General features: G+C 36.7%; 1 protein-coding gene across 7 annotated transcripts in view; it reads left to right on the forward strand.

The window, feature by feature from the left end:
• LOC116594363 (ankyrin repeat domain-containing protein 26-like) overlaps positions 1-26222 on the forward strand; it is a 636289-nt gene that overhangs the window by 602528 nt on the left and 7539 nt on the right. For 3 of the 7 annotated variants that reach the window (XR_004287183.1, XR_004287185.1, XR_004287186.1), the window contains 4 exons: positions 6485-6567; positions 12668-12820; positions 21501-21673; positions 22616-22827. Coding sequence is in view for 3 of the 7 variants with exons in the window: in XM_032349691.1 (XP_032205582.1) it covers positions 6485-6567; positions 12668-12820; positions 21501-21644 (380 nt within the window). In the remaining 4 variants the exon portion in view is untranslated. Of the gene's footprint in view, positions 1-6484; positions 6568-7227; positions 7877-12667; positions 12821-14155; positions 15069-21500; positions 21674-22496; positions 23429-26222 lie in introns of those variants that run through there. The other 4 variants (XR_004287184.1, XM_032349691.1, XM_032349692.1 and 1 more) reach the window with 4 other exon arrangements.

The following is a 26222-nucleotide window of genomic DNA, read 5'->3' on the forward strand; positions in this document are numbered from 1 at the left end:
TCTGTCCAAGAAAATACTTACTCTGGCATTTGATGCTCAGTTTACAGCCAGTGGCCAAATGAAGATTAAACATTATATTTAATTTAGAAAGCATATACGAGTTTTTAAAATGTTTTGGTTTTCAGTATATGCTTTTCTTATTTGTGAGTCTGATTACTATGAAAGTAGAAAGTTCAGATATTTTCTTAGAAAAGGATTAGGAAATCTTTATGCAACTCATTTTTGTTGTTCATTTTAACAGAGTAATTCTGAGAGTCTCCCAGAGACATACGTTGATCATTTATCTGGGAATGCAGATCAGAAAGGGGCAAGTACATTAAATGAGCAAGTAGAAGGTAAGACTTGTATTTTATTAAAAAGTCATTTGATAAAATATTGGTGTAAAATGGGAGCACTGACATATTTCAATATCCAAAGAAAATCACCTATTGAATTAGAGATAAAGAGAAAGATTGAAAAGGAGATAAGTTGAAGTCTTATCAGGTGTCAGTGTCAGTAACAGATGAAATTGAGGGTGCCACAAAGGAGCTTACTTAGTGGTTCCATTTCAAGATACTCTAAGACCAAAGGAATGCCAGGAAATAAGTGGAAAGGATAAAAAGGGTGACTGACGAGAAAGTCAAGAATACGGGGAGTAAATGAAGGACAATAAGCAGCTCTCAGAGTGGAAGGTGGTAAAGTAGAACAATTCTTTATTTTTTATTTTCTTTTTAAAATTTTTTATTTTTTATTAACATATAATGTGTTCTTAGCTACAGGGGTACAGGTCTGTGAATCTCCAGGTTTACACACTGCACAGCATTGACCAAAGCACATACCCTCCCCAATGTCCATAGCCCCACCAAAATAATTCTTTTAAATGAGGAGCAGACTATTTGAAATGCAGGAATAATATCAGGTGAGCTTCCAGTACCAAAACCTGTCAGAGTAGGATACCAAAATTTTCCTGCTCTTACTGCTTTTCTCATGGTTGGGAAGACATTCAGGACTGCCCTGCTTGATGATGCAGAGCTATGTTCTAGTCACCGATAAGTGTGTGTATCTTAATGGCATAAAAATGGTGGTACTTCATAAATAGTATCATTGAGTGCAAAGTAAAAGTATTGGAAGGAAGAAGGGAGGAGGGTCAGTTCGGGGGAAATCAAGGAAACTTTAGCCATGATAAAAAGTCCATTTGAAAGCTTACGACTTTTAAGACATTTCCAGTTTTGAAGAATTGATAGTGATGCACATAAGGCTTGCTTCTAGAAGGTGAAGTTAAGGTAAAGGAATGTGGTAGCAGACACAGTATGGACTAGAATTTCTCCAAATTTAGTAATCAGAGACCTTGCTAAAAATGCAGATTGTGAGCAGCAGGTCTGGGATTCTGCATTCTGACCTCTCAGGTGATGCCAGTGTCTGTGGTCCCTGTGTCATGTGCTCTGTAGCAAGGGGTTTCTGTAGAGAAGTCTGGAAGGGCCAGTGGATAGTTCAAGACACCATGGGATCAAGGAAAGTCATTATTTTGTTTTTATTTGTGAGCATGTTTTTAGCTAGAGGGGAGCAAGGAGATGCAGAAAGAGAGGTTATAGATGTGAGATACTAGTGCTAAATAAAGAGGAAAGAAGTGGTGAAGATAAACCCTAGTAAAATGGGTGTAAAAGCAGAACAATCAAGACCATAGATCCAGAAATAACTCTGTTTTAAAGATTTCTTTCTTTATTTTAGGGAGAGAGAATGAGAGAGACAGTGAGTGATTAGGGGGACGGGCAAAGGGAGAGGGAGAGAGATGCCTCAGGTTCACTTCTGAGACTAGAGCCCGATTCAGGGCTCAATCCCAAGACGGTGCCATCATGACTTGAGCCGAAATCAACAGCTGGATGGCCAATCCACTGCTCCACCCAGGTGCCCCCAGAATTACTTTACTTAATGGCTTATAAAACGGTGGTACTTCCTATATAGTATCATTGTGTGCAAAGTAAGAGAATTGGAAGGAGAAAGAGAGCAGGGTCAGTTCCTGGGAATCAGGGAAGCTTAGAAAGTTAATGACTTTTAAGACATTTCCAGTTTTGAAGAATTGATAGTGACGAACATGAGGCTTGCTCTAGAAGGTGAAGTTAAGGTAACAGAATGTGGCAGCGACTCAGTATGGGCCAGAATTTCTCCAATTTTACTGAATCATCGGAGACCTTGTTAAAAATGCACATGGTGAGGGGCGCGTGTGTGGCTCAGTGGGTTAATCCTCTGCCTTGGGCTCAGGTCATAATCTCAGGATCCTGGGATTGAGCCCCACATCTGGCTCTCTGCTCCGCAGGGAGCCTGCTTCCACCTCTCTCTCTGCCTGCCTCTCTGACTACTTGAGATCTCTGTCTGTCAAATAAATAAATAAAATCTTTCAAAAAATAATGAACAGTATGACCACAGGTCTGGGATCCTGCATTCTGACCTGTCAGGTGATGTGAATGCCAGTGGTCCTTGGGTCATGTGCTCCATCGCAAGGGTATAGACTTCCACCTACAGACACCTGGAAAGGCCCTGGATACTTCAAAGCACCACAGGATGAAGGAAATCATTATTTTCTTTTTATTTGTAAGCATGTTTTCAGCTTGAGAGGAGTAAGGGGATGTAGAAAGAGTTGTCATAAATGTAAAATATCAGTGCTAAATAAGGAGGAGAGAAATGGTGGAAGTAATCCATAATAAAAGGGGTGTAAAAGCAGAAAAGTCAATACCATAGTTCCAGCAGTAACTCTGTTGTAAGGATATCTGTATTTATTCTATGGAGAGAGAATGAGAAAGACAGAGAGTGATCGGGGGAGGGGCAACAGGAGAGGGTAGGGATTCCTCAAGGAGACTGGCTTCCAAGCCTGGAGGCAGATGTGCGACTCTATCCAGGGACCTTTCAATCATGATGGGAGCTGAAATCAAGAGCCGGATGTGCAACCCGAGGCTTGATTCACGTGTCCTCAGAAATTACTTTTTTTTTCTTTTTTTCAGAAATTATTTTTGAGGAAGGGGACAGTGATGGGAAAAGGGAAAAAGAAAGGCACGTTAGCTGAGAAGTTTTGGAGTTGAGCAGGAAACTCCAGAGAATTCACTTAAGATGGTTTAAGGGTATTTGCACTAGAACAGATTTAATCACAGCAGCACCACAAAGAATACTGAAAGCAGATGGAGTGCTAGACATGGGATAAATCATAGCCACATATTCATCCTCCTCAGGTCTATTGGACATCAAAGATACAGGTTATGTTGGTATTTATTATTCATTGCGATTCGGAAGCTATGGCTTTTTTTCTGTAAAGATATTTAATTTTTTGATAGGATAGCTGTTTCCAAAAAACCTTGAAAGACTGATATGACCTACCAAACCAAACTCCTTTTGGAAACTATAGAATTACAGGATTATTCCCTAAATGTTAAAATTTTTATTATCAGTAAGTGTGACACTAATTCTGAAATACATATTTTTTAAATTTTAATAAATAGAATATTTTTTAAGAAAAGAATTAGGAGAAAATAATTTCTTTTAGGCTTTTTTTAGCATTCACTTGAGAGTGGGTGGCAGGATTATATTTAGATGTTTGTGCCCAGCTGGGAATACTAGGTAGAGGTCTAAAGATTGCTTATTGAAAACAAAGTTTCTTAGCCTTATTTTTATAGCTTTAAATTTACAAGTATTGGTCAAATTATATTCAATGTTACTAGAAAAAGCATCTTCCCAAGCCAAATATTAAAATATTTCCTATATTCTCTACAACTTTATTTAGAGTTGGCTTTCCCAGCAATAATGGGAATCATTGTGAATTTACTATACAGTACCATCTTCTCAACTATGTACGCATTGTCTATCTCCTTGTTTTATTATTTTTATTTTTATTTTTTTTAGAGAGCAAGAAAGTGGGGAGGGAGGGAGGGAGGGAAGGCAGAAAGAGAGGGAGGGAGAGAACCCTAAGCAACAGGCTTCACGCTTATCATGAGGTCTGATGCGGGGCTCGATCTCATGACCCTGAGATCATGACCTGAGCTGACATCCAGAGTCAGACACTTAACTCACTGAGCCACCCAGATGCCCCTTTATTATTGTTGTTGTTGTTGTTTTTAATTATTTTATTTATTTGAAAGAGATTGAGAGAAAACGTGGGAGGAGGGGCAGAGGGAGAAGCAGACTCCTCACTGACCTGGGAGCCCGATGCAGGACTCCATCCCAGGACCCAGTCATGACCTGAGCTGAAAGCAGCCGTTTAACTGACTGAGCCACCCAGGCACCCCCCTTCATTAATGTTGATGAATAGGTGGAATATTGGTTTTCAGGAGTACTATATCATTTAAAAATAATATTCTCCTGATATTCTCCTATTGATTAACCATATCTAATTTGTGCTCTACTTAATGTACCAGTTAACTCAGGGCCTTTCATCAGTCATATGATCAGATTGGTACTAATAAATTGTACAGTATTTTTTTCACCCATGTAGTTTTATGTTCTTTCTTGTAGAACTAACACTATATTTTCAAAAGATTTTCAATTATCTCCTAGAGTAGTGAATACAGACAATAAATTCATACTTATTTATTTATACAAGTGACATGCTCCTGTTACTTCCTCATGAGCTTTGTGGATCCAAGAAGCAGGACTTTTAAAACAAAGCACCTACAGGAAGATATGGAACAGAAAAACTATAAAATAAATACATGCAACTCAAAACAGTTCATGTAGAATAATTCCCACTTGATGCCTTTTGTAAAGTAATGAGCAGAGTTGGTTGGTAGGGACCCAAGATTGTTTGTTTATTCATTAATATAGATTTATTCTGTACTGGCTCTGATAATTTTATAGCCTCAATATTTCTAGAACGATTCTGTCAGTTCAGGTGTGCTTCATCTTTATTTTGCATCAGTGCCTTCTTATTCATCTCCCATCATTTATTACAATGCCCCTCAAATTCATCCCTCCCCACAGCATTTAGAGTGATCTGTCTCAAATGCAAATATGACTGTGAACCATTGCTGAAAATATGTTTGTGTCCAGGTATCTTAAAATTACATATAAAGCTTTCATAATTTTGAGTTCTGCTAAGCTCTCCAACCCTTTCTACTGTCTGCCCTTTTCTCTGGCATTCTGAACTGCTGGTGATGTATTCCTCTTTGATTCCTGTATTTTAGACAGATATTTACCCTGTTGTGTGCTTCTCTCCCTTGCCTTACTACGGGCTTGTATACTCCCCCCATTTTCCGCCCTCTAGCCCCTTTGAATCTGTCTGACCTCAGTGTTGCTGTCTCAGTTCAGGCATTATCTCTACAAAATCCATTCCTGACACCTTTTATCTACATGCTTCTTTAAACCTGAGTACCTAGCACTTACTGGGTACTCAGTAAATAATTACTGAGTAAAATAAAGAGTGTTTACACAGAGATGATTTATGAGATTATCCCATACAGGGACTCCTGGGGGTTCAATCAGTTGAGTGTCCAACTCTTGATTTTGGCTCAGGTCATGATTTCAGAGTTGTGAGATCAAGCCCCATGTGGGGCTCAGTGCTGGGCATGGAGCCTGGTCAAAATTCTTGCTCCCTCTTCTCCTCCTTCCCCCTTAAAAAGAGAAAGAGAGAGATTGTCTCATACAGTCTAGTAACAAAAGGAATATATATACATAAAGAAGTATCTTAACAGTTCATGTGGTGAAGATGCACTAGAAAAATCTGTATAGTACTAATGTAGCCCCAAAGAAAGTGATCTGTCTATCTAAGGAAGGGTAGCCTTAATCAAGGATGACTTTACATAGCAGTCTGTGTCCTATAAGATGTGAAGAAATTTGTCAAGTAGTAGAGGAAAACATTTTAGGAATGTTTACATTCATCAGGGAAATACACCCCTAGGAAGGTTGTATACTGATACAGGCATAAAAAATACTAGTAATTTTGGAAACCATGAATAATGTTGTAGTTGAAGCTTAGGGTGTTGTTTAAGAGATACTACAAGAAGATAAAGAATAGTCTTTTGTGATTTTATATCTTTTCTGCTGCATTTTTAAAAAATTTACTTATTTGACAGAGAGAGAGAGATCACAAGTAGACAGAGAGGCAGGCAGAGAGAGGAAGGGAAGCAGGCTCCCTGCTGAGCAGAGAGCCTGTTGCGGGGCTTGGTCCCAGAACCCTGGGATCATGACCTGAGCCAAAGGCAGAGGCTTAACCACTGAGCCACCCAGGTGCCCCTTGTTCTGCTGCATTTTAAAAATTTGTTTCTGAGTGCTTTGTTTCTTGATATTAGGTGGGCGAATTTGTGAATGATTCTTTGAGATGTTTGTATTCCGTTACCCTAGTGACATTTAGTATTTCCCAAATGGTTTGCTGAAATTTTTGATAATTAAAAGTATTTCTTAAATATTCAGCTAAAGATTAAGTTTAATTTAAACTCTTAATTGATAAGATGTTGTTTTCTATCTTTATGAAAGTTATAGTTTTTATCTAACCATTCTAATTTGTCCATTTTAATAAAATATATAGATTTTCCAGCAGAACTAGACTTAGAAATGACAACAGAAAAAGAGGAAGAAAGTTTTAATGAAAGTGAAAATAAACACCTGCAGGTATATACAAATTTAAATTTAAATTTCCAATTTTATATTGTTTTCCCTGCTTTAAGAATGTAACATAGTTCAATTGAAATTATCTTCTGAACAGAATGTATTGAAGTTGATAGATTATAACCTAATATTTAGTTTTTATAAAATTTTACAAGTTACCAAATTTAAAATATTGTTAGAATTTATAGTAGCTTATAGTTAAACTTTATCCTTGGAATTGGACCAAAAAAATTCCTGAATATTGTTTGCTTCTTCCATTTTTGTTAAGTTTTTACATGCTAAAAAGGTAACATCAAATACTAAACCGTATGTTTAAGCAGTTGAAATTATGAGCAGTATAACAATGATGACTACTGACTTAGACTCATGTAGAAGGAGTGGTTCTTGGTGGTTCTTAATGTGCAGTTCTCAGTGGTTCAAAATGTGCAGTTCTGTATTTCCTGTCACTAATGCCAAGATTAAAGATTTATTTTGCCTTGTGATCTCTGTGTAGTTGACTTCAGAGAGTAGGGTCATAAAATCAACACAATTGCCCATTGTAGAATCACACCTTCCAGGATGGGACGTTTGTAGTTGGGTAATAAACAGGCACATTTTCAGTTATTTTATTTCAGTATAGGGAATCTGTAAATATTATTAACATTTTTTCTTATCTACTCCCAGTGGACGTTACAATAGCTGGATACAGGCAGATAATTTATAGTGATGTATAATACTATCATAGTATATAATTTGAATTAAAATTTAGGAATTTGTTTTTCTTTTCTGATTGATGTTTATTGATTTTGGCTCCTAATAATAAGTTTGCCTATTCTCTAGTTATTAATCTTTAAAAAACATCCTCAAAGGCATTATTGGGGCTCACTGTTTAAGGTATGGTAAGATAAAATGTTTTTAAGTTTGTAACATTGAAAATCATGTAATTCATTTTTTGGTAGATGTAACATGTAATGAATTGTTTAGTTTAAAAAACTGACAAAGTTAAGTTTATGGATTTGTGTTTTTCTTCTGTTTCAGGCTAGGGCAAGTTATTTTTCGCTTCTTAGTTACAATCCAGTGATTTTTTTTTTTATTACGGTATGGTAGTCACCATACAGTACATCATTAGTTTTTGATGTAGTATTCTGTGATTTGTTGTTTGTGTATAACACCCAGGGCTCCATGCAACACATGCCCTACTTAATACCCATCATTGGGCTCACTCAACTCCCCCACCTCATTCTCCTTTAAAATCCTCAATTTGATTCCCAGAGTCCATAGTCTCTCAAGGTTCATCTCCCCCTCTGATTCCCCCCCCCTTCATTTTCCCCTTCCTTCTAATTCCTCCATGCTATTCCTTATGTTCCACAAATAAGTGAAACCATGTCCTAATTGTCTCTGTTTGACTTATTTCACTCAGCATAATCTCCTTCATTTCCATTACGTTAATGCAGATGTTGGTATTCACCATTTTTGATGGCTGAGGGATATTCCATTGTATATATGCATATTTCCATCACTATTATTTATAATATCACTTTGATTTAATGTATATTACTTAGGTATAAAATAGATAAAAAATTTAGTTTTATACTAATAGTAACTATGATATTTATAGCTAAAATCATTAATTTATTGGAATTCTTGGCTTCTCATATAAACCCTATGTATATTTTATGAATGAAGGGATGGAGGGTAAATTGAGATAAATATGCATGTTGGCTATTTTTTTTAATATTATTTTTAGAGAGAGAGAGCATAAGTAGGGGAATGTGTAGAGGGGGAGGGAAAAAGGAAGGATAAGAATCTCAAGCAGACTCTGAGTGCAGAGCCTGACTCAGGGTTGGATCTTAAAACCTTGAGATCATGATCTGACCTGAAACCAAGAGTAGGACACTTAACCAACTGAGCTACACAGGCACCCCAGTTTTGGATCTTTTATGTTAAAATATAGGCTAAATCACCTTGAGACTATGATGGAATTAAATGATTTGTAAAGAAAGTTTATTTCACATACTATATCTACCTGTATATCTATGACAAATTTAACTGTTATTTAAATTAAAATTTGAGTTATTCATGTAGGATAAAAATCCTTGTATTTAAAAAGGCCACTTCTTTTGAACATTTTTTTTTTAAGTTCTCTTAAGCTGTTGACTTTTTTTTTTAACAGAGTCATCCAAAATCCTAATGAAAATATGTCTTTTGGTTCTGGAAGAACGGTATTATACTGAAAAACAACTTTGTCGAGAACAGGATGCCAGAATATTTTTCAGAGTCCATAGTCTCTCATGATTCACCTCCCCTTCCAATTTACCCCAACTCCCTTCTCCTCTCTAACACCCCTTGTCCTCCATGATATTTGTTATGCTCCACAAATAAGTGAAACCATATGATAGTTGACTCTCTCTGCTTGACATTTTTCACTCAGCATAATCTCTTTCAGTCCCGTCCATGTTGCTACAAAAGTTGGGTCTTCATCCTTTCTGATGGAGGCATAATACTCCATAGTGTATATGGACCACATATTCCTTATCCATTCATCCATTGAAGGGCATCTTGGTTCTTTCCATAGATTGGTGACTGTGGCCATTGCTGCTATAAACATTGGGGTACAGATGGCCCTTCTTTTCACTACATCTGTATCATTGGGGTAAATACCCAGGAGTGCAATTGCAGGGTCATAGGGAAGTTCTATTTTTAATTTCTTGAGGAATCTCCACACTGTTCTCCAAAGAGGCTGCACCAACTTGCATTCCCACCAACAGTGGAAAAGGGTTCCCCTTTCTCCACATCCTCTCCAACACATGTTGTTTCCTGTTTTGTTAATTTTGGCCATTCTAACTGGTGTAAGGTGATATCTCAATGTGGTTTTAATTTGAATCTCCCTGAGGGCTAGTGATGATGAACATTTTTTCATGTGTCTGATAGCCATTTGTATGTCTTGATTGGAGAAGTGTCTGTTCATATCTTCTTCCCATTTTTTGATATGTTTGCCTGTTTTGTGTGTGTTGAGTTTCAGGAGTTTTTTATAGATCCTGGATATCAACCTTTTTTTTTTTCTTTTTCTTTTTTAAAGATTTTGTTTATCCATTGGACAGACAGTAGTAGTAGAAACAAGTAGGCAGAGAGGCATGCAGAGAGAGAGGAAGGGAAGCAGGCTCCCCACTGAGCAGAGAGCCCGACATGGGGCTCCATCCCAGGATCCTGGGATCATGACCTGAGCCGAAGGCAGAGGCTTTAACCCCCTGAGCCACCCAGGCGCCCCTGGATATCAACCTTTTGTCTGTATTGTCATTTGCAAATATCTTCTCCCATTCCGTGGGTTGCCGCTTTGTTTTTTTTGACTGTTTCCTTTGCTGTGCAGAAGATTTTGATTTTGATGAAGTCCCAAAAGTTTATTTTTGCTTTTGTTTCCTTTGCCTTTGGAGACATATCTTGAAAGAAGTTGCTGTGGCTGATACCGAAGAGATTACTGCCTATGTTCTCCTCTAGGATTCTGATGGATTCCTGTCTCACGTTGAGGTCTTTTATCCATTTTGAGTTTATCTTTGTGTATGGTGTAAGAGAATGGTTGAGTTTCATTCTTCTACTTATAGCTGTCCAGTTTTCCCAGCACCATTTATTGAAGAGACTGTCTTTTTTCCACTGGATATTTTTTTCCTGTTTCGTCGAAGATTAATTGACCATAGAGTTGAGGATCCATATCTGGGCTCTCTACTCTGTTCCACTGGTCTATGTGTCTGTTTTTATGCCAGTACCATGCTGTCTTGGTGATCACAGCTTTGTAATAAAGCTTGAAATCAGGTAACGTGATGCCCCCAGCTTTATTTTTCTTATTGTTATTGTTTATTTTTATATTTTGTTTTATATTTCCTTAGCAATTCAGGGTCTTTTCTGATTCTATACAAATTTTTGGATTATTTGCTCCAGCTCTTTGAAGAATACCGGTAGAATTTTGATCAGAATGACATTAAAGTATAGATTGCTCTAGGCAGTATAGACATTTTAACAATGTTTATTCTTCCAATCCAAGAGCATGGAATGGTCTTCCATCTTTTTGTGTCTTCTTCAATTTCTTTCATGAGTGTTCTGTAGTTCCTCGACTACAGATCCTTTACCTCTTTGGTTAGGTTTATTCCCAGGTATCTTATGGTTCTTGGTGCTATAGTAAATGGAATCGATTCTCTAATTTCCATTTCTGTATTTTCATTGTTAGTGTATAAGAAAGCCACTGATTTCTGTACATTGACTTTGTATCCTGCCACGTTGCTGAATTGCTGTATGAGTTCTAGTAGTTTGGGGTGGAGTCTTTTGGGTTTTCCATATAAAGAATTATGTCATCTGCGAAGAGAGAGTTTGACTTCTTCATTGCGAATTTGGATACCTTTTATTTCTCTTTGTTGTCTGATTGCTGTTGCTAGGACTTCTAATACCATGTTGAACAAGAGTGGTGAAAGTGGGCATCCTTGTCTTGTTCCTGATCTCAACGGGAAGGCTCCAAGCTTTTTCCCATTGAGGATGATATTTGCTGTGGGTCTTCCATAGATAAATTTGATGAAGTTCAGGAATGTTCCCTCTATCCCTATACTTTGAAGCATTTTAATCAGGAACGGATGCTGGGTTTTGTCAGATGCTTTTTCTGCATCAATTGAGAGGACCATGTGATTCTTCTCTCTTCTCATATTAATTTGTTGTATCACATTGATTGATTTGCAAGATGGAATTCTAAAGAATCACCTTTGCAAACAAAAGGAGATAGAAGTGGGTAACAAAAGGAGTTCTGGGATATTTTCTTTAGTTATTTTGAAGTACACTTGTGTATGTATTTGTACACATATATATTTTATTTTCTGAAATTATTGTTTTATCTATGTGTGTGTACATATATGTGTGTGTATGTGTGTGTATATATATCTATACTTAATGTGTGTGTATATATATATATGTATACATATATATGTATATATATGTGTGTTTGTATATATATTTTTTCTCCATGTATATATGTATATATATTTTAAAAGCCAACACTGCAAGCATAGAGGATTTTTAAAGCATACATATTTTGAAATTGAGATTCAATTAAGTGAATTAACTTGATAGCTCCAGATTTCCCAAGTGAACTGAATAAAAAGTATAGTATCTCAGTACTTTTTATACATATATATAAGTATATATTTATAAGTATAAATATATATGTTTATACATATATACTTTTATATATTTATACATTTATGCAAACTACACATAGTAGCTTTATATACATTTTAGGTTGGCATAATTTTATTCTTATTTATATAAATTTGAATTTGAAATCATGTATCCTTATGACCTTTTAATCCTTTGCAGGCCCTTCCTTTTCATTAAATCATAATTTGGGACAATTGTGATGAGCTTTAGCAAAACTATATTTGATTTAATCTTCCCACTGCTATTTATAATTTTGTAAGCAATTTTACAAATAATTTGCTCATTTTAAATCTCAGTTGCTATCATTTGGGCCTAAGTTTATCCAACACAAAGAGAGTTGTATCTCTGTAATTTATTAATTGGGCATTGGATCTCCATTTTCAGATTAATGAGGGGTGGCAGGATTCTTGTGTAGCAGGAATGGAGGTCAGGGAGAGAGGTGAAAGCCAGGTCACCTAGGGTCTTGAAGGCCCTTAGAATGACTTCACTTACGTTCTGAGATAGTTATCTATTAAAAGGATTTGAGCAGAGGATTGAACACGTGGGGAATTCTGACATTAATTGAAGCCTCTAATAAAAAAGAAGGAAAACATTTCATACCGTAGAATTTACCAATGTTAGTCCCACCTATATACCCATTTCTTTTTGAGACTTCAGTCAATTGGGAAGCTTTGGGAAAATTCACCCGCAAGGAAAGGATAGTGGGGCTGAATTAATTAACTAAGTAACATAATACTGACTAGGCAGATAACATCTTTTTGTGTCTTTAGCCAAATTCATTAAACAGCCATAATGTGTACATGTTAGGAAAAGGAGATGAATTGATGTTTGCAGTGAAATTTTCCAAGTACATAGGTTAAAGTTATATATTGTTAACATAATTTAATAGTAAGATGATTTTATAAAACCAGTAACAGAAATGTCTCATTAGGTTGCTGTGAGACAACTTCAAGAAGAACTGGCCAATGCCCTAAAGAAACTATCCATATCAGAGGCTTCACTGGAGGTGACATCACGTTGTTGTATGAATTTAGAAGATGAGGTAAAAGACTTAAAGGAAAAACTGACTCAGAGTAGGAGTCAGGTATGTATGAAATGTCACATGTCAAGTTAATCTGTAGGTGGTTAAATAATATGAAGTGTTGTAGGATACTTATTTCCATGGATCACTTCCTTCCCTTTTTCATTATAATTAATTTAGTATAATTTTAGTATCTTCACAATGTACTTATTTCTTAAACTTTGACTTTCATTCTGTTATTTGTTTTATATATTTTTTTCTTATAGTAGTTACCCTTAGGAAAGTTGAAACTTATACATCATTCTTCACAGAAATTGGGACTTTTTTCCTACTAAATAATTTTTTTAAAAGACTTATTTATTTGTAGTGGGGGTGGTTGGAGAGGCAGAGGGAGATGGAGAGAATTTCAAGCAGACCCCTGCCCAGCAGAGAGCCCCATGCTGGCTTGATTCCATGACCCATAAGATCATGACCTGAGCTAAAATCCTGAGTTGGATGCTTAACCAACTGAGCCACCCAGGTGTGCTAAATAATGTTTTTTAATGATCTCTCTGTTACCATCATGAGCTAAGCCATGTAAAAGCAGAAGATAATGTTTAATAGAATGTTTAAGAAAATTGTGTTATTTCTCATCTTCACTTTTTTGAATGGATACAGAATCTGTACTGATTTCAGGATAACTTGTACAGAAAAGTGATTTCACAAACCAGTTGAACTTCGGCATTTCCTTCATTTTCTTTTCCTTTTGAATATATAATAAATGCACAGAAATATTTAGTTCATGTATACTATATACACCCAAGAGAGAATTAAGAAAATTATCTAGGCCTTGCCATTGGATTTTTTTAAAGCTGTATTGAGATGGAATGCACATTCCATACAATTCACCCATTTAATATTTGTAGTTCAGTGTTTGGGCATATTGATAGAGTTGTGCAACCATTACTGCCATCAAGTAGAACATTTTAATTACCCTGAAAAGAAACTCTTAATCCTTGCCCCCAGGCTCAGGCAACCACAAGTCTACTTTCTGCCTCTATAGAGTTGCCCATTCTGAATATTTCATATATGGGGAATCACACAATGCATGGTCCTTTGTGACTAGCTTCCCTCACTTAATGTTTTTGGGGTTCATCTGTGTCATAGCATATATCAGTGCTTCATTCCTTATTATCAAACAGTACTCCATTGTGGGCTAAAACCGTTGTTCATTTATCATTTGATGCACCTTTGGGTTGTTTCCACTTTTTAGCCATTAATAATGCTGCTGTGAACGTTCATTTAGTTATTGTCTGGACATATCTTTTTATTTCCCTGGCATCACATTTTATCCTCTCAGTTAATTGTGTTGATTTCACCATCTCTCAGTCTTTTTTTTTTTTTAATTGACATTCACAGAAACCACTCTCTAGGAACAAAGGAACCAGCTGGTACCATTTCCCTCCAGTGCCCCTCAGCACAAGCACAGAGCCATCTGTGGGAAGCAATGCAGCTCTGACACTCGCTGCCTAATCTGCTTACACCAAGCACCATCCCCTCGCACTCCAGTGGAACTGCCCTGCTCAATCATTCTTGCCTCAGTTCCACCACAGCAGGCCTTTCCCCCAGAAAATCAGCACAAGCCCCTGCCCACACCTCATCTGACCAGATTCAGGAAGGCCTGAGTTCCAGTGGAGGTGGTGACAGGTCTCATTTCACAAGCACACCAGGGCACACCCAGTTAAAAGTTGCTACATTCAGGCCAGGTACCAAACACTGCCCACAGCAGTGAGGGAGTGCCTCTGCAGATGTCTGGCCTGAAGGATAGAGCAGCCAGAACTCAACAGCATAGTGCATGCTGCACACACTAGACATACCCCCCTAAGCACGAGACCCTGGGTGCTACATGACGTCTTTTCTCATAAGTCCATTACTTTTGGGAGCAGATGACATAACTGGCTTTTCTAACACAGAGAAGCTGGCAGAGACTTAGATAAAATGAGAAAACAGAGGATTTTATCTCAAATGAGAGAACAGGATAAAGCCACGGGTCCAGAGATTGAAGTAAGACAGATGTAAATATCATGGCTGATGGAGGATTTAAAGCAGTGATCATAGGGACACTCACTGGACTTGAGAAAAGAACGACAACATCAGTGAGACCCTTACAACAGAGATCAAAGAGTTAAAAAAGAATCAGAGTTGAAGAGTGGAATAAATGAGTTAAGAAACATACCTAATGCAATGAACAGTAGGCTGGAAAAAACAGAGGAACAAATTAACAACTAAGAAGTCAAAGTAATGGAAAGCAATGAAGCCAAAGAAGGGGGAGAAAGAAGAATTATGCAAAATGAGACCAGACCTAGGGAACTCAGTGACTCCATCAAATGTAATAACATTCATGTTATAGGAGTCCCAGTAGAAGAAGACAGAAAAAAGGTGTAAGAAAATTGTTTCTAGAAATATAGCTGAAAATGTCCCTAATCTAGGGAAGGCAACAGACATCAAGATCCAGGAGACACAGAAAACTATCCAAATCAACAATAGTAGGCTAACACCAAGACCTATTGTAATTGAATTTGCAAAATATACTGATAAAGGAAACATCTTAAAAGCAGGAGAGCAAGTCACTAACTTTCAGGGGAAACCCCTTAAGGCTAGCAGGAACTTTTTCAGCAGAAACTTTGCAAGCCAGAAGGGAGTGGTATTATCTATTCAACGTGGTGAATGAGAAAAATCTGTAGCCAAGAATACTCTATCCAGCAAGCCTATTACTCAGAATAGGAGAGATAGAGTTTCCCAGATAAAAACTAAAGGAGTTCGGACTACTAAACTAGCCCCACAAGAAATATTAAAGGGGACTCTTTGAGTGGAAAGAAGAGACCAAATGTGACAGTATAAAGGCAGGAAACACAAAAGTAGCAAAAATGAACAATTTATATAAAAAATAAGTTAAGGAACTCAGGAAAAAAGGATATAAAATATAATACTTTACCTAAACCATGGGGAGAAGAGAAAAGAATGGGCTCAAACTTAAAGACCAGCAGCTTAATATAGACTTCTATATGCAGAAGAGGTTATACAGAAATTATATATCAAAACCCACTAATAGTGGTGCCTGTGTGGCTTAGTTGGTTAAACATCTGACTTGATTTCAGCTCAGGTCATAATCTCAGGGTTGTGAGATTGAGCCCTGCACTGAACTCTATTCCGGCCATGGAGTCTGCTTAAGATTCTCTTTCCCTCTCCCCACTCCACTCATGCCCTCTCTAAAAAGAAAACAAAACCACTGATAAACACTCAAAGAAGAGAAAGAAATCAAATATATCACTAAAGAAAACCAGTAAAATATCAAAGACACAAAAAATGATCAGAGAAAATCTCTAGAAACAACCACAAAGCAAGTAGTAAAATGACAAATACATGTCTATCAATAATTACTTTGGATATAAATGGGGTAAGTGCTCCAATCAAAATACATAGGATGTCAGAGTGGATTAAGAAGAAGAAGAAGAAGAAGACCCGTGTATAAGCCACTTGCAAGAGTTTTATTTTTGTCATAAGGACACCTGCAGATTGTAAGTCAGGGGATGGAAAAAACATGTATCCTGCAAATGGATATAAAAAGAAAGCCAGTATAGTAATACTTACATTGGACAAAACAGAGTCTAAAAGCACGACTGCAGTAAGAGACAAGAGCACTATATCATAATGAAGAGGACAGTCTGACAGGAAGAAGAACTATCTATTGTAAATATTTATGCACCCAACATGGGATCACCCAAGTATATGAAACAATTAATGACTAATATAAAAGAACTAATTGATAATAATACAGTAATACTAGGGTCCTTTAATTTTATTATATATGTTTTAAATGAAATTCATTTCTTTTATTCCCAATTGCAAAAGTACCCTAAAGATACAAACGTAGTGATCCAAAGGGGCACGTGCACCCGAATGTTTATAGCAGCAATGTCCACAATAGCCAAACTATGGAAAGAACCTAGATGTCCATCAACAGATGAATGGATCAAGAAGATGTGGTATATATACAAAATGGACTACTATGCAGCCATCAAAAGAAATGAAATCTTGCCATTTGCGACAACATGGATGGAACTAGAGCATATCATGCTTAGTGAAATAAATCAATCAGAGAAAGACAACTATCATATGATCTCCCTGATATGAGGAAGTGGTGATGCAACATGGGGGCTTAAGTGGGTAGGAGAAGAATAAATGAAACAAGATGGGATTGGGAGGGAGACAAAAACCATAAGTGACTCTTAATCTCACAAAACAAACTGAGGGTTGCTGGGGGGAGGGGGTTTGGGAGAAGGGGGTGGGATTATGGACATTGGGGAGGGTATGTGCTTTGGTGAGTGCTGTGAAGTGTGTAAACCTGGTGATTCACAGACCTGTACCTCTGGGGATAAAAATACATGTTTATAAAAAATAAAAAATTATTTTAAAAAAAAGTATCCATGAAGACAATGTACAATTCAGATATTTTAGGAAGGAATAGAAATAATCAATAGTTGGGTACTTTAACTCACCACTTACATCAAAAGACAGGTCAGAAAGTCAACAAAGAAACAGTGGCTTTATATGATGCACTGGACTAAATGGACTAAGGAGATATATTCAAAATATTCCATTCTTAAACAACAGAATACACATTCTGGAACATTCTGTAGAATAGATCCCATATTAGGCAACAAAACAAGTCTTTTTTTTTAAATTTAATTTTTTTTCAGTGTTCCCAAATTCATTGTTTATGCACCACACCCAGTGCTCCATGCAATATGTGCCCTCCATAATACCCACAAAACCGGTCTTAATAAATACAAGAATATTGAAGTCATACCATGCACCTTTTCTGATCACAATACTATTAAATTAGAAGTCAGCCACAGGAAACAGTCTGAAAGACCACAAATACATGTTGGTTAAGTAACTTTCTACTAAACAATGAATGGACCAATGAGGAAATAAGAGAATAAATTTTTTAAAATACATGGAAGCAAATGAAAATGAAAACACAATTGCCCAAACTTTTGAGATACAGTAAATATTGTTCTAAGAGGGAAGTATATAGCAATGCAGGCCTACCTCAAGAAATAAGAAAAATCTACAACAACCTAACCATCACCTAAAGAATATAGAAAAAGAACAACAAATGAAGCCTAAAGGCAGCAGAAGGAAGGAGATAATAAAAATTAGAGCAGTAGTAGTAGTAGTAGGTAGTTCAGTTGGTTAAGCAGCAGACTCTTGATTTCAGCTCAGGTCATGATCTCAGAGTCCTGGAATTGAGCCCTGCTTCTGTCTCTGTGCTCAGCGGGGAGTCTACTTGAGGATTCTCTACTCCCTCTCCATTTGACCCTCTCCCCACCTTCTCTCTCTCTCAAATAAATTTTTTAAAAAATTAGAGCAGAAGTAAACACTATAGAAAATTTTAAAAGACAAAAATAGGAGAGACCAATGAAACCAGGAGCTGGTTCTTTGAAAAAATTAATAAAACCGATAAGGCTTTAGCCAGAGTTATCAGATAGAAGAGAAAAAGGACCCCAATAAAATCACAGAAGAGAGAGTAGAAATAACAATCAACACCACAGAAATGCAGACAATTATAAAAGAATATTATGAATGACTGTATGCCAACAATTTGGACGATGTAGAAAAATGGATAAATTCCTAGAAACATATAAATTACCAGAACTGAAACAAGAATAGAAAATTTGAAGAGACTGAAAACCAGCAAAGAAATGGAATCATTAATCCAAAAACTATGAACAAACACAAGTCCAGGACCAGAGGCAAATTCTACAGAGCATTTTAAAGGAAGAGTTAGTCCTATTCTCAAACTATTCCAAAAAACAGAAAAGGAAGGAAAAACTCCAAATTCACTCTATGAGGCCATTATTACCCTGATACCAAAACTAGACAGACACACCACAAAAAGAACTCTAAGCCAGTATCTTTGGTGAACATGGTTGCAAAAATCCTCAATAAAATACTCCAAACTGAATCCAACAATACATTAAAAAAATCAGCACCATGATCAAATGGGATTTATTCCTAGGATATGGGGGTGTTTTAATATCTGCAAATCAATCATTGTGATACACCAAATTAATAAAAGGAGAAGAATCATCTGATCATTTCAAAAGATGTAGTTAAAGCATTTGAGGGGCACCTGGGGGGCTCAGTGGGTTAAATCCTCTGCCTTTGGCTCAGGTCATGATTCTGGCGTCCTGGGATCTAGCCCTGCATCAAGCTCCCTGATAGGTGGGGGAGCTTCCCCCTCTCTCTCTCTGCCTGACTCTCTGTCTACTTGTGATCTCTGTCTGTCAAATAAATAAATAAAATCTTTTTAAAAAAGCATTTGACAAAGTGCAACATCCATTCATGATAAAAGAGTAAAAAATCCATTCATGATAAAAAGCTTCAAAAAGTAGGTTTAGAAGGAATATGCTTCAACATAATAAAGGTCATATATAAAAATTGCACAGGTAATGACACCCTAAATGGGAAAAAACAGAACAGAGTTTTCCGTGAATACGACTGGATTTCATGCCATTAGAAAATCCATCCTCCCGGGTCTTTTGAGATAAGCTTTCACCTCGGGTTTCCTGTGCAGCTCTCATTTGACAATGCCTTTCAAATTCTCACACTCTTAAGATCCTTAAAGAAATTTGAGGCACACCTTAAGTCCTTCTCAAGGACTTATAAAGGGTTTATAGTTTGGGCTTCATCCATAGGCCATGTCTTCCTGGATTTGCTTTTAACCCAGAAGCCATTTCTTTATTTTAGCGTTATTTGACAATACAGCATGTGGAGAGTCTGTAAATGAGGAACAGATAGGTGAACCCAGTAAGTCCTGGTTCCTTCATATTGAATCGTCTTTCTTTAGCTTACCTCTCCTACCAGTTTTACTTTCATGTGGTTTGTGGCACAAGTTCCTTTTCCCTCTAGTGTCATTTTCTTCACTTGTCTAGAAGCCTTTGCTGTAAGCCCCTTCAAGGGCCATCAGGTTTCCACTCACAGTCTCTTGGAAGCCCTTTTGCTTCATTCTTACTCTTCTCTACTTGTCACTCTTACTCTTCTTTCAGGTTCCACCCACCTCCTGGTTCAAAGAAGGTTTAGTTTCAGTTTTTTGGTTTTCTTTTTTAATGGCAGCACCCCATTTTAATGTCAGTATCTGTGCCAGTCATTTATTGCTGTATAATAAACAATCTCAAAACCTAGTGGCTCAAAACAGCATTCATCTTGTTCACAAATCTTTGGACAAGGCTGAGTCAGGCCAACTCATTTCTTCTTCATTTGGCATCACCTGGGATGACTGGAAGCTGGGAACTAGAATCATCTAAAACCTTGTTCATGCACATGTTTGGCTGTTGAGGCTGGCTTTTGGCTAGGATGTTAGCTAGGGCAGTCTCAGCTGGAATATTTGCATGAAGACTTAACTAGGTACCCTGGGCTTTCCCACAACAGCTGGATTCTAAGGGTGAGGTTTCCTAGAAGAAGAAAGTCAGATGGAAGCTATATCACATTTTCTAACCTCGCCTTAAAAATCACACCACAGCTCTGCCATATTCTGTTCACTAGGAACCAGTTACTAAGGCCATCACATATGAAGGGGAGGGGTTGTCATGGGAGAAGTGTCAGTTTATAAAACCACCACATCCACTTGTCTTTCCAGTCATATCTAAAGGAAAGGAGTTCTTCCCAACTCAGCATCACTGAAACTCCAGCAAGTTTTTTGGTTGTTTTCATTGCTTAGTATATTCTCTTATTTTGTGGAAAGTAACAAAGGATTGTAACACTGTCGAGTTAAAGAACTTTTTTTATCCAAAAGTATATGGATAATCTCACTGAATTTTTCCCCACTATTTTTTTTTACTGAGAGATGTGATTTTTTAACCTTGTGAGTCATTTCTCTTCAGAGCGCAATTGAAATTAACATAAAACAGTTGTAATTCAGAAAAAGGCTGATGGCAATAGAATCAGTATTTATAGATTCATTAATTAGAGTCTTATTTTCAATGTCTTATTTTGGTAAGCATTTATTGGCTCAGACTTACATAAGTCAATATGGGATTCCTAAAACGTCTTTAAAAATTATGGAGTACATGGGCACCTGGGTGGCTCAGTTAAGTGCCTTTGGCTTGGGTCATGATCCTGGGATGCTGGGATTGAGCCCCATGCTGGGCTTCCTGATCAGTGGGGAGTCTGCTTCTCCCTCTCCCTCCTCTTGTGCTCTTGCTGTCTTGCTCTCTCTCCCTCTCAAATAAATAAAATCTTTAAAAAAATTATGGAGTGTTAAGAAGAGGGAAGGGTTAAGAGACTTTCTACTAAGATGTGACTTACAGTTATTTTATGGAGGAAAAATCTGAAACAATCAGAAAAATAAAAGTATAAATACTAAATACAAATGTGTTGCAAAGAGGATGACAGCAGAGATCGATTTTAGCAACTCCTAGTGGTTTGAATTTTGTTCTTCATTTTCTGAGTTATTTGAGGTTCTGCATTCCAAGACTGTACTACAATATAGATAACATTTTGTTGAAAATAAACTTATTTTAAAATCTGAGCACCTGCCCGGAGCAGTCAGTAACGTATGTGACTCTTGATCTTGGGGGTGTGAGTCAATCCCCATGTTTGGTGCAGAGATTTAAAATCTTTGAAAAAAATTTGGGGTCTTAGTTTTGCATTAGACTCTTTTCACTCTGCTTCCAACTATATTATTTTATTCATGCAGATTGATGATCTAACAGCAAAACTGGATACTATGTCTTCAAGAAACCAGGTTCTTATTCAGGAGTTATCATCTATGAAAGAAATACCAACGAAATGTGAAATTCGAGAGAAGAATAAAAAGAAGTTGGGGAACAACAGGAAGTAAACCTGAGAAGTTGTGTAGAAGTCAACGTGGTAGGATATAGTAAAATAGAACAATATAAATGGGATTTTGAAGAAAGGACAAGATTGAATGTAGAAAAAAAATTAAAAGAAGTTGATCTATTTTTAGAGGTTAATTTATTTGTCTATAAAATGCTTTAATTCATTTTACTCCAAATTACATTTTGGTTATATGCAGTGTAGAGTTTTCCTCTACTTCCTTTATAACAATTTGGTAAATTTCTGAAAGCATTTGTTCCTTCCCTTTAAAAATTTCAGTTTTCATTATTATTCACACTAAATTGATCTTTCAGAATGATTCACAGTAGAAAGTTATTTTATTTTTTAAGACCAGTTAGTATAAAACAAGGCTATTGAGAGGAAAAGAAAAAACTGTGCTTTAAAAATTTTGACCATGGGGTACATGGGTGGCTCAGTCAGTTGCTTGTTTGGGCTCCATTCTGGGAATTCCTACATAAAAGAAATGGTACCATACTTGGATTATTCCTTTTTTTATATTAAATATCTTATTTATTTATTTGGAAAGCACGAGTGGGGGATGGACAGGTAGAGAGAAAATTCCAGGCATATTTCATGCTGAGTAGGACACAGGGCTTTCTCCCAGGACCCTGAAATCACTATCTGAGCAGAAACCAAGAGTCAAGCACTCAGATGACTGAGTCAGCCAGGCACCCCAGGTACCTCGATTATTCTGAAGTTGTATTGTTCACTTTTTAAAAATTTAAATGATTTTATTATTCTTTGAATTATCAGATTGCATGAGTTCTAATGTAAGAATGAAAATTATTCACATTTAATTCAGTTTCACATTAATGATAAATATTTTACATTTCAGATTTTTTTTCCACTTTAAAAATTGCTCTCTGAATCATTGACACAAAACTAAAAGAAAGAAATATACTGTAATTACCCAGGTTGTAACAATTTTAAAACTATGCTTTTAATTTGCTTTAGACGCAAGTAGCATTTCAAGAAAGCGTAGCACAGTTAAGAGAAAATAATAATGCTTCAGTAAGAAGTCAAATGGAACTCAGAATTAAAGAGCTGGAATTTGAATTATCCAAAATGAAAAATTCTCAAGACGTTACTAAAACAGAATTGGACAGATACAAGCACCTCTACCTAGAAGTAACACATCGAATGTCATTGACAAATGAACTGAACAAGTAAGTTAAAACAATCATAGAAAGTAGAGTTAGCTTATTAATTTGCCTCTAAACCATAATTTTTTGGAGCCACGTTCATGAGATCAGTAGTAAGTGAAAGCCAACTAGATAGTATAATTTTGAAAAATGATGTTTGTAAATGAACTTATTGTCAAAATGCTAGTCCAAGTCAGTTTGCATTTCTCTTTTTTTTGTTGTTTTAAATGATTTTATTTTTTTCCCTTGAATATTTTCAGTTAATCTGATCTCCTAATCTTTAAACTAATTGTTTGAAGGTTTATAATTTAGACAGCATATTATTATAAAATTGTCAGAATTACCCTAAATAGAAATGAGTTTATTAATATTTATTTATTAATGTTAGTTTATTTTTGGAAGAGTACATCTTTAACCCAAAAGGTCAAGATGGAAATGGTAGATTCCACCTCCAGTACCCTGGTATCTGTGCTATAACCTAATTGCTTCTGGAGCTGTTTCAATTCTTTCTGATCATGACTCTGCCATCTACTTGTCCTCTAGCAATTGTTCGTCTAAATTTTTCATCAGTGCCAAATGCTCAATCTCTCTGAGGTAATGTGTGAAATATACAAGAGTGGTGAAACCCAACACTTGAAAAATGTCTTTGAGGGATTTTTAAAATTTTTATTTTTGTTTAAAGATTTTACATATTTATTTGACAGAGAGAGAGAGAACAAGTGAGCATAAGCAGAGGGGAGCAGCAGGCAGAGGGTGAGGGAGAAGCAGGCTTCCCTCTAGCAAGGAGCCCAGTGTTGGTCTCAATTCCAGGACTGTGGGGTCCTGACCTGAGCTGAAGGCAGATGGTTAACCGACTGAGCCACCCAGACCCCAGGATGGTTTATTTTTGCAGCTCTAAACTGGTTTACTAAATATAAGTATGTATCATGGCATCGCCAAGAATCTTTTAAGTACAACCATTCCAGAAGGCAGCAGGTATAACCTGTTAGGCCATGGACATCACTGATAGCCATTTCTCTCCCTCCTTAATTTGAATTACTTGTTAGTTAGGCACCCTAGAAATATATGTACTTCTTTAGAACAGTTTTAAACCTATAATTATACATAGTAGGTCTGCTCTATCACATTTACATGTCAAAACACTGTTTAATGGCACATTCTGTTTACTGTTATGGAAACCTTAAAAATTCAAGTAATTTAGGACTGATTTGGGGAGAAATGAAATACTAAGCATTGTGTTTCATTATCTGAACAGGACTAGTGAGAGCCTGGCAGAGACCAGTACCAATCTTCTTTTTTTTTTTAATCAAATTTATTTCTTTTCAGCATAACAGTATTCATTATTTTTTCACCACACCCAGTGCTCCATGCAATCCATGCCCTCTATAATACTCAACACCTCGTACCCCAACCTCCCACCCCCCCACACTTCAAACCCCTCAGATTGTTTTTCAGAGTCCATAGTCTCTCATGATTCACCTCCCCTTCCAATTTCCCCCAACTCCTTTCTCCTAATGCCCCATATCCTCCATGCTATTTGTTATGCTCCACAAATAAGTGAAACCATATGATGATTGACTCTCTCTGCTTGACTTATTTCACTCAGCATAATCTCTTCCAGTCCTGTCCATGTTGCTACAAAAGTTGGGTATTCATCCTTTCTGATGGAGGCATAATACTTCATAGTGTATATGGACCACATCTTCCTTATCCATTCATCTGTTGAAGGGCATCTTGGTTCTTTCCATAGTTTGGTGACCATGGCCATTGCTGCTATAAACATTGGGGTACAGATGGCCCTTCTTTTCACTACATAGGGAAGTTCTATTTTTAATTTCTTGAGGAATCTCCACACTCTTCTCCAAAGAGGCTGCACCAACCTGCATTCCCACCAACAGTTTAGGAGGGTTCCCCTTTCTCCACATCCCCTCCAACACATGTTGTTTCCTGTCTTGTTAATTGTGGCCATTCTAACTGGTGTAAGGTGGTATCCCAATGTGGTTTTAATTTGAATCTCCCTGATGGCTAGTGATGATGAACATATTTTCATGTGTCTGATAGCCATTTGTATGTCTTCATTGGAGAAGGGTCTGTTCATATCTTCTGCCCATTTCTTTATATGATTGTCTCTTGTGTGTGTTGAGTTTCAGGAGTTTTTTATAGATCCTGGATATCAACCTTTTGTCTGTACTGTTTCGAATCACTAAGGAAATGTTGAAAAACAAAAATAAAACTGGGGGCATCACGTTACCTGATTTCAAGCTTTATTACAAAGCTGTGGTCACAAAGACAGCATGGTACTGGTATAAAAACAGGTGCACAGACCAGTGGAACAGAGTAGAGAGCCCAGATATGGACCCTCAACTCTATGGTTAATTAATCTTCGACAAAACAGGAAAAAATATCCAGTGGAAAAAAGACTGTCTCTTCAATAAATGGTGCTGGGAAAACTGGACAGCTTATGTAGAAGAATGAAACTCGACCATTCTCTTACACCATACACAAAGATAAACTCAAAATGGATAAAAGACCTCAACGTGAGACAGGAATCCATCAGAATCCTAGAGGAGAACATAGGCAGTAATCTCTTCGATATCAGCCACAGCAACTTCTTTCAAGATATGTCTCCAAAGGCAAAGGAAACAAAATCAAAGATGAACTTTTGGGACTTCATCAAAATCAAAAGCTTTTGCACAGCCAAGGAAACAGTCAAGAAAACAAAGAGGCAACCCACGGAATGGGAGAACATATTTGCAAATGACAGTACAGACAAAAGGTTGATATCCAGGATCTATAATGAACTCCTCAAACTCAACACACACAAAACAGGCAATCATATCAAAAAATGGGTAGAAGATATGAACAGAGACTTCTCCAAAGAAGACATACAAATGGCTATATCACTTTCTGATAGGCGGTTTATGTTCCCCACCCCACCGACAGTTTATCTTCTCATATATCACCTTGGATTCACTTCTCATTGCCATACCTCTTACCGTGCAGAACGTGGTCACTTTTCTATTTGTAGAATTATAACAGTTCTTTTCTTAGATCTCAGGTTGAGTTCACAGGTGTTCAGAATGATTTGAAAACTCTAGCTGAATTACAGGGACGAGACAAAACTATCATCCCCTATGCCTCTGCGATATTCCTCTTCTTCCAGCAATTTTGTATATTTAATAGACCAATATTAATTGTACTTTTTATCAGATTTATCTAAATAGTGTTACTTGTATTTTTCTGTTACCTAAGATTAAAATAAGTAGGGGCTTATTTTATTTATGTGAATATCTTTCTTTCTTTCTACCTTAGTGGTTTTTTTATATTAAAATTTTTTTATTAATTTCTTTTCAGTGTAACAGAATTCATTGTTTATTCACCACACCCAGTGCTCCATGCAATTCATGTCCTCCATAATA

The sequence above is a fragment of the Mustela erminea genome, chromosome 6, assembly GCF_009829155.1.
Source record: "Mustela erminea isolate mMusErm1 chromosome 6, mMusErm1.Pri, whole genome shotgun sequence".
NCBI lineage: Eukaryota > Metazoa > Chordata > Mammalia > Carnivora > Mustelidae > Mustela > Mustela erminea.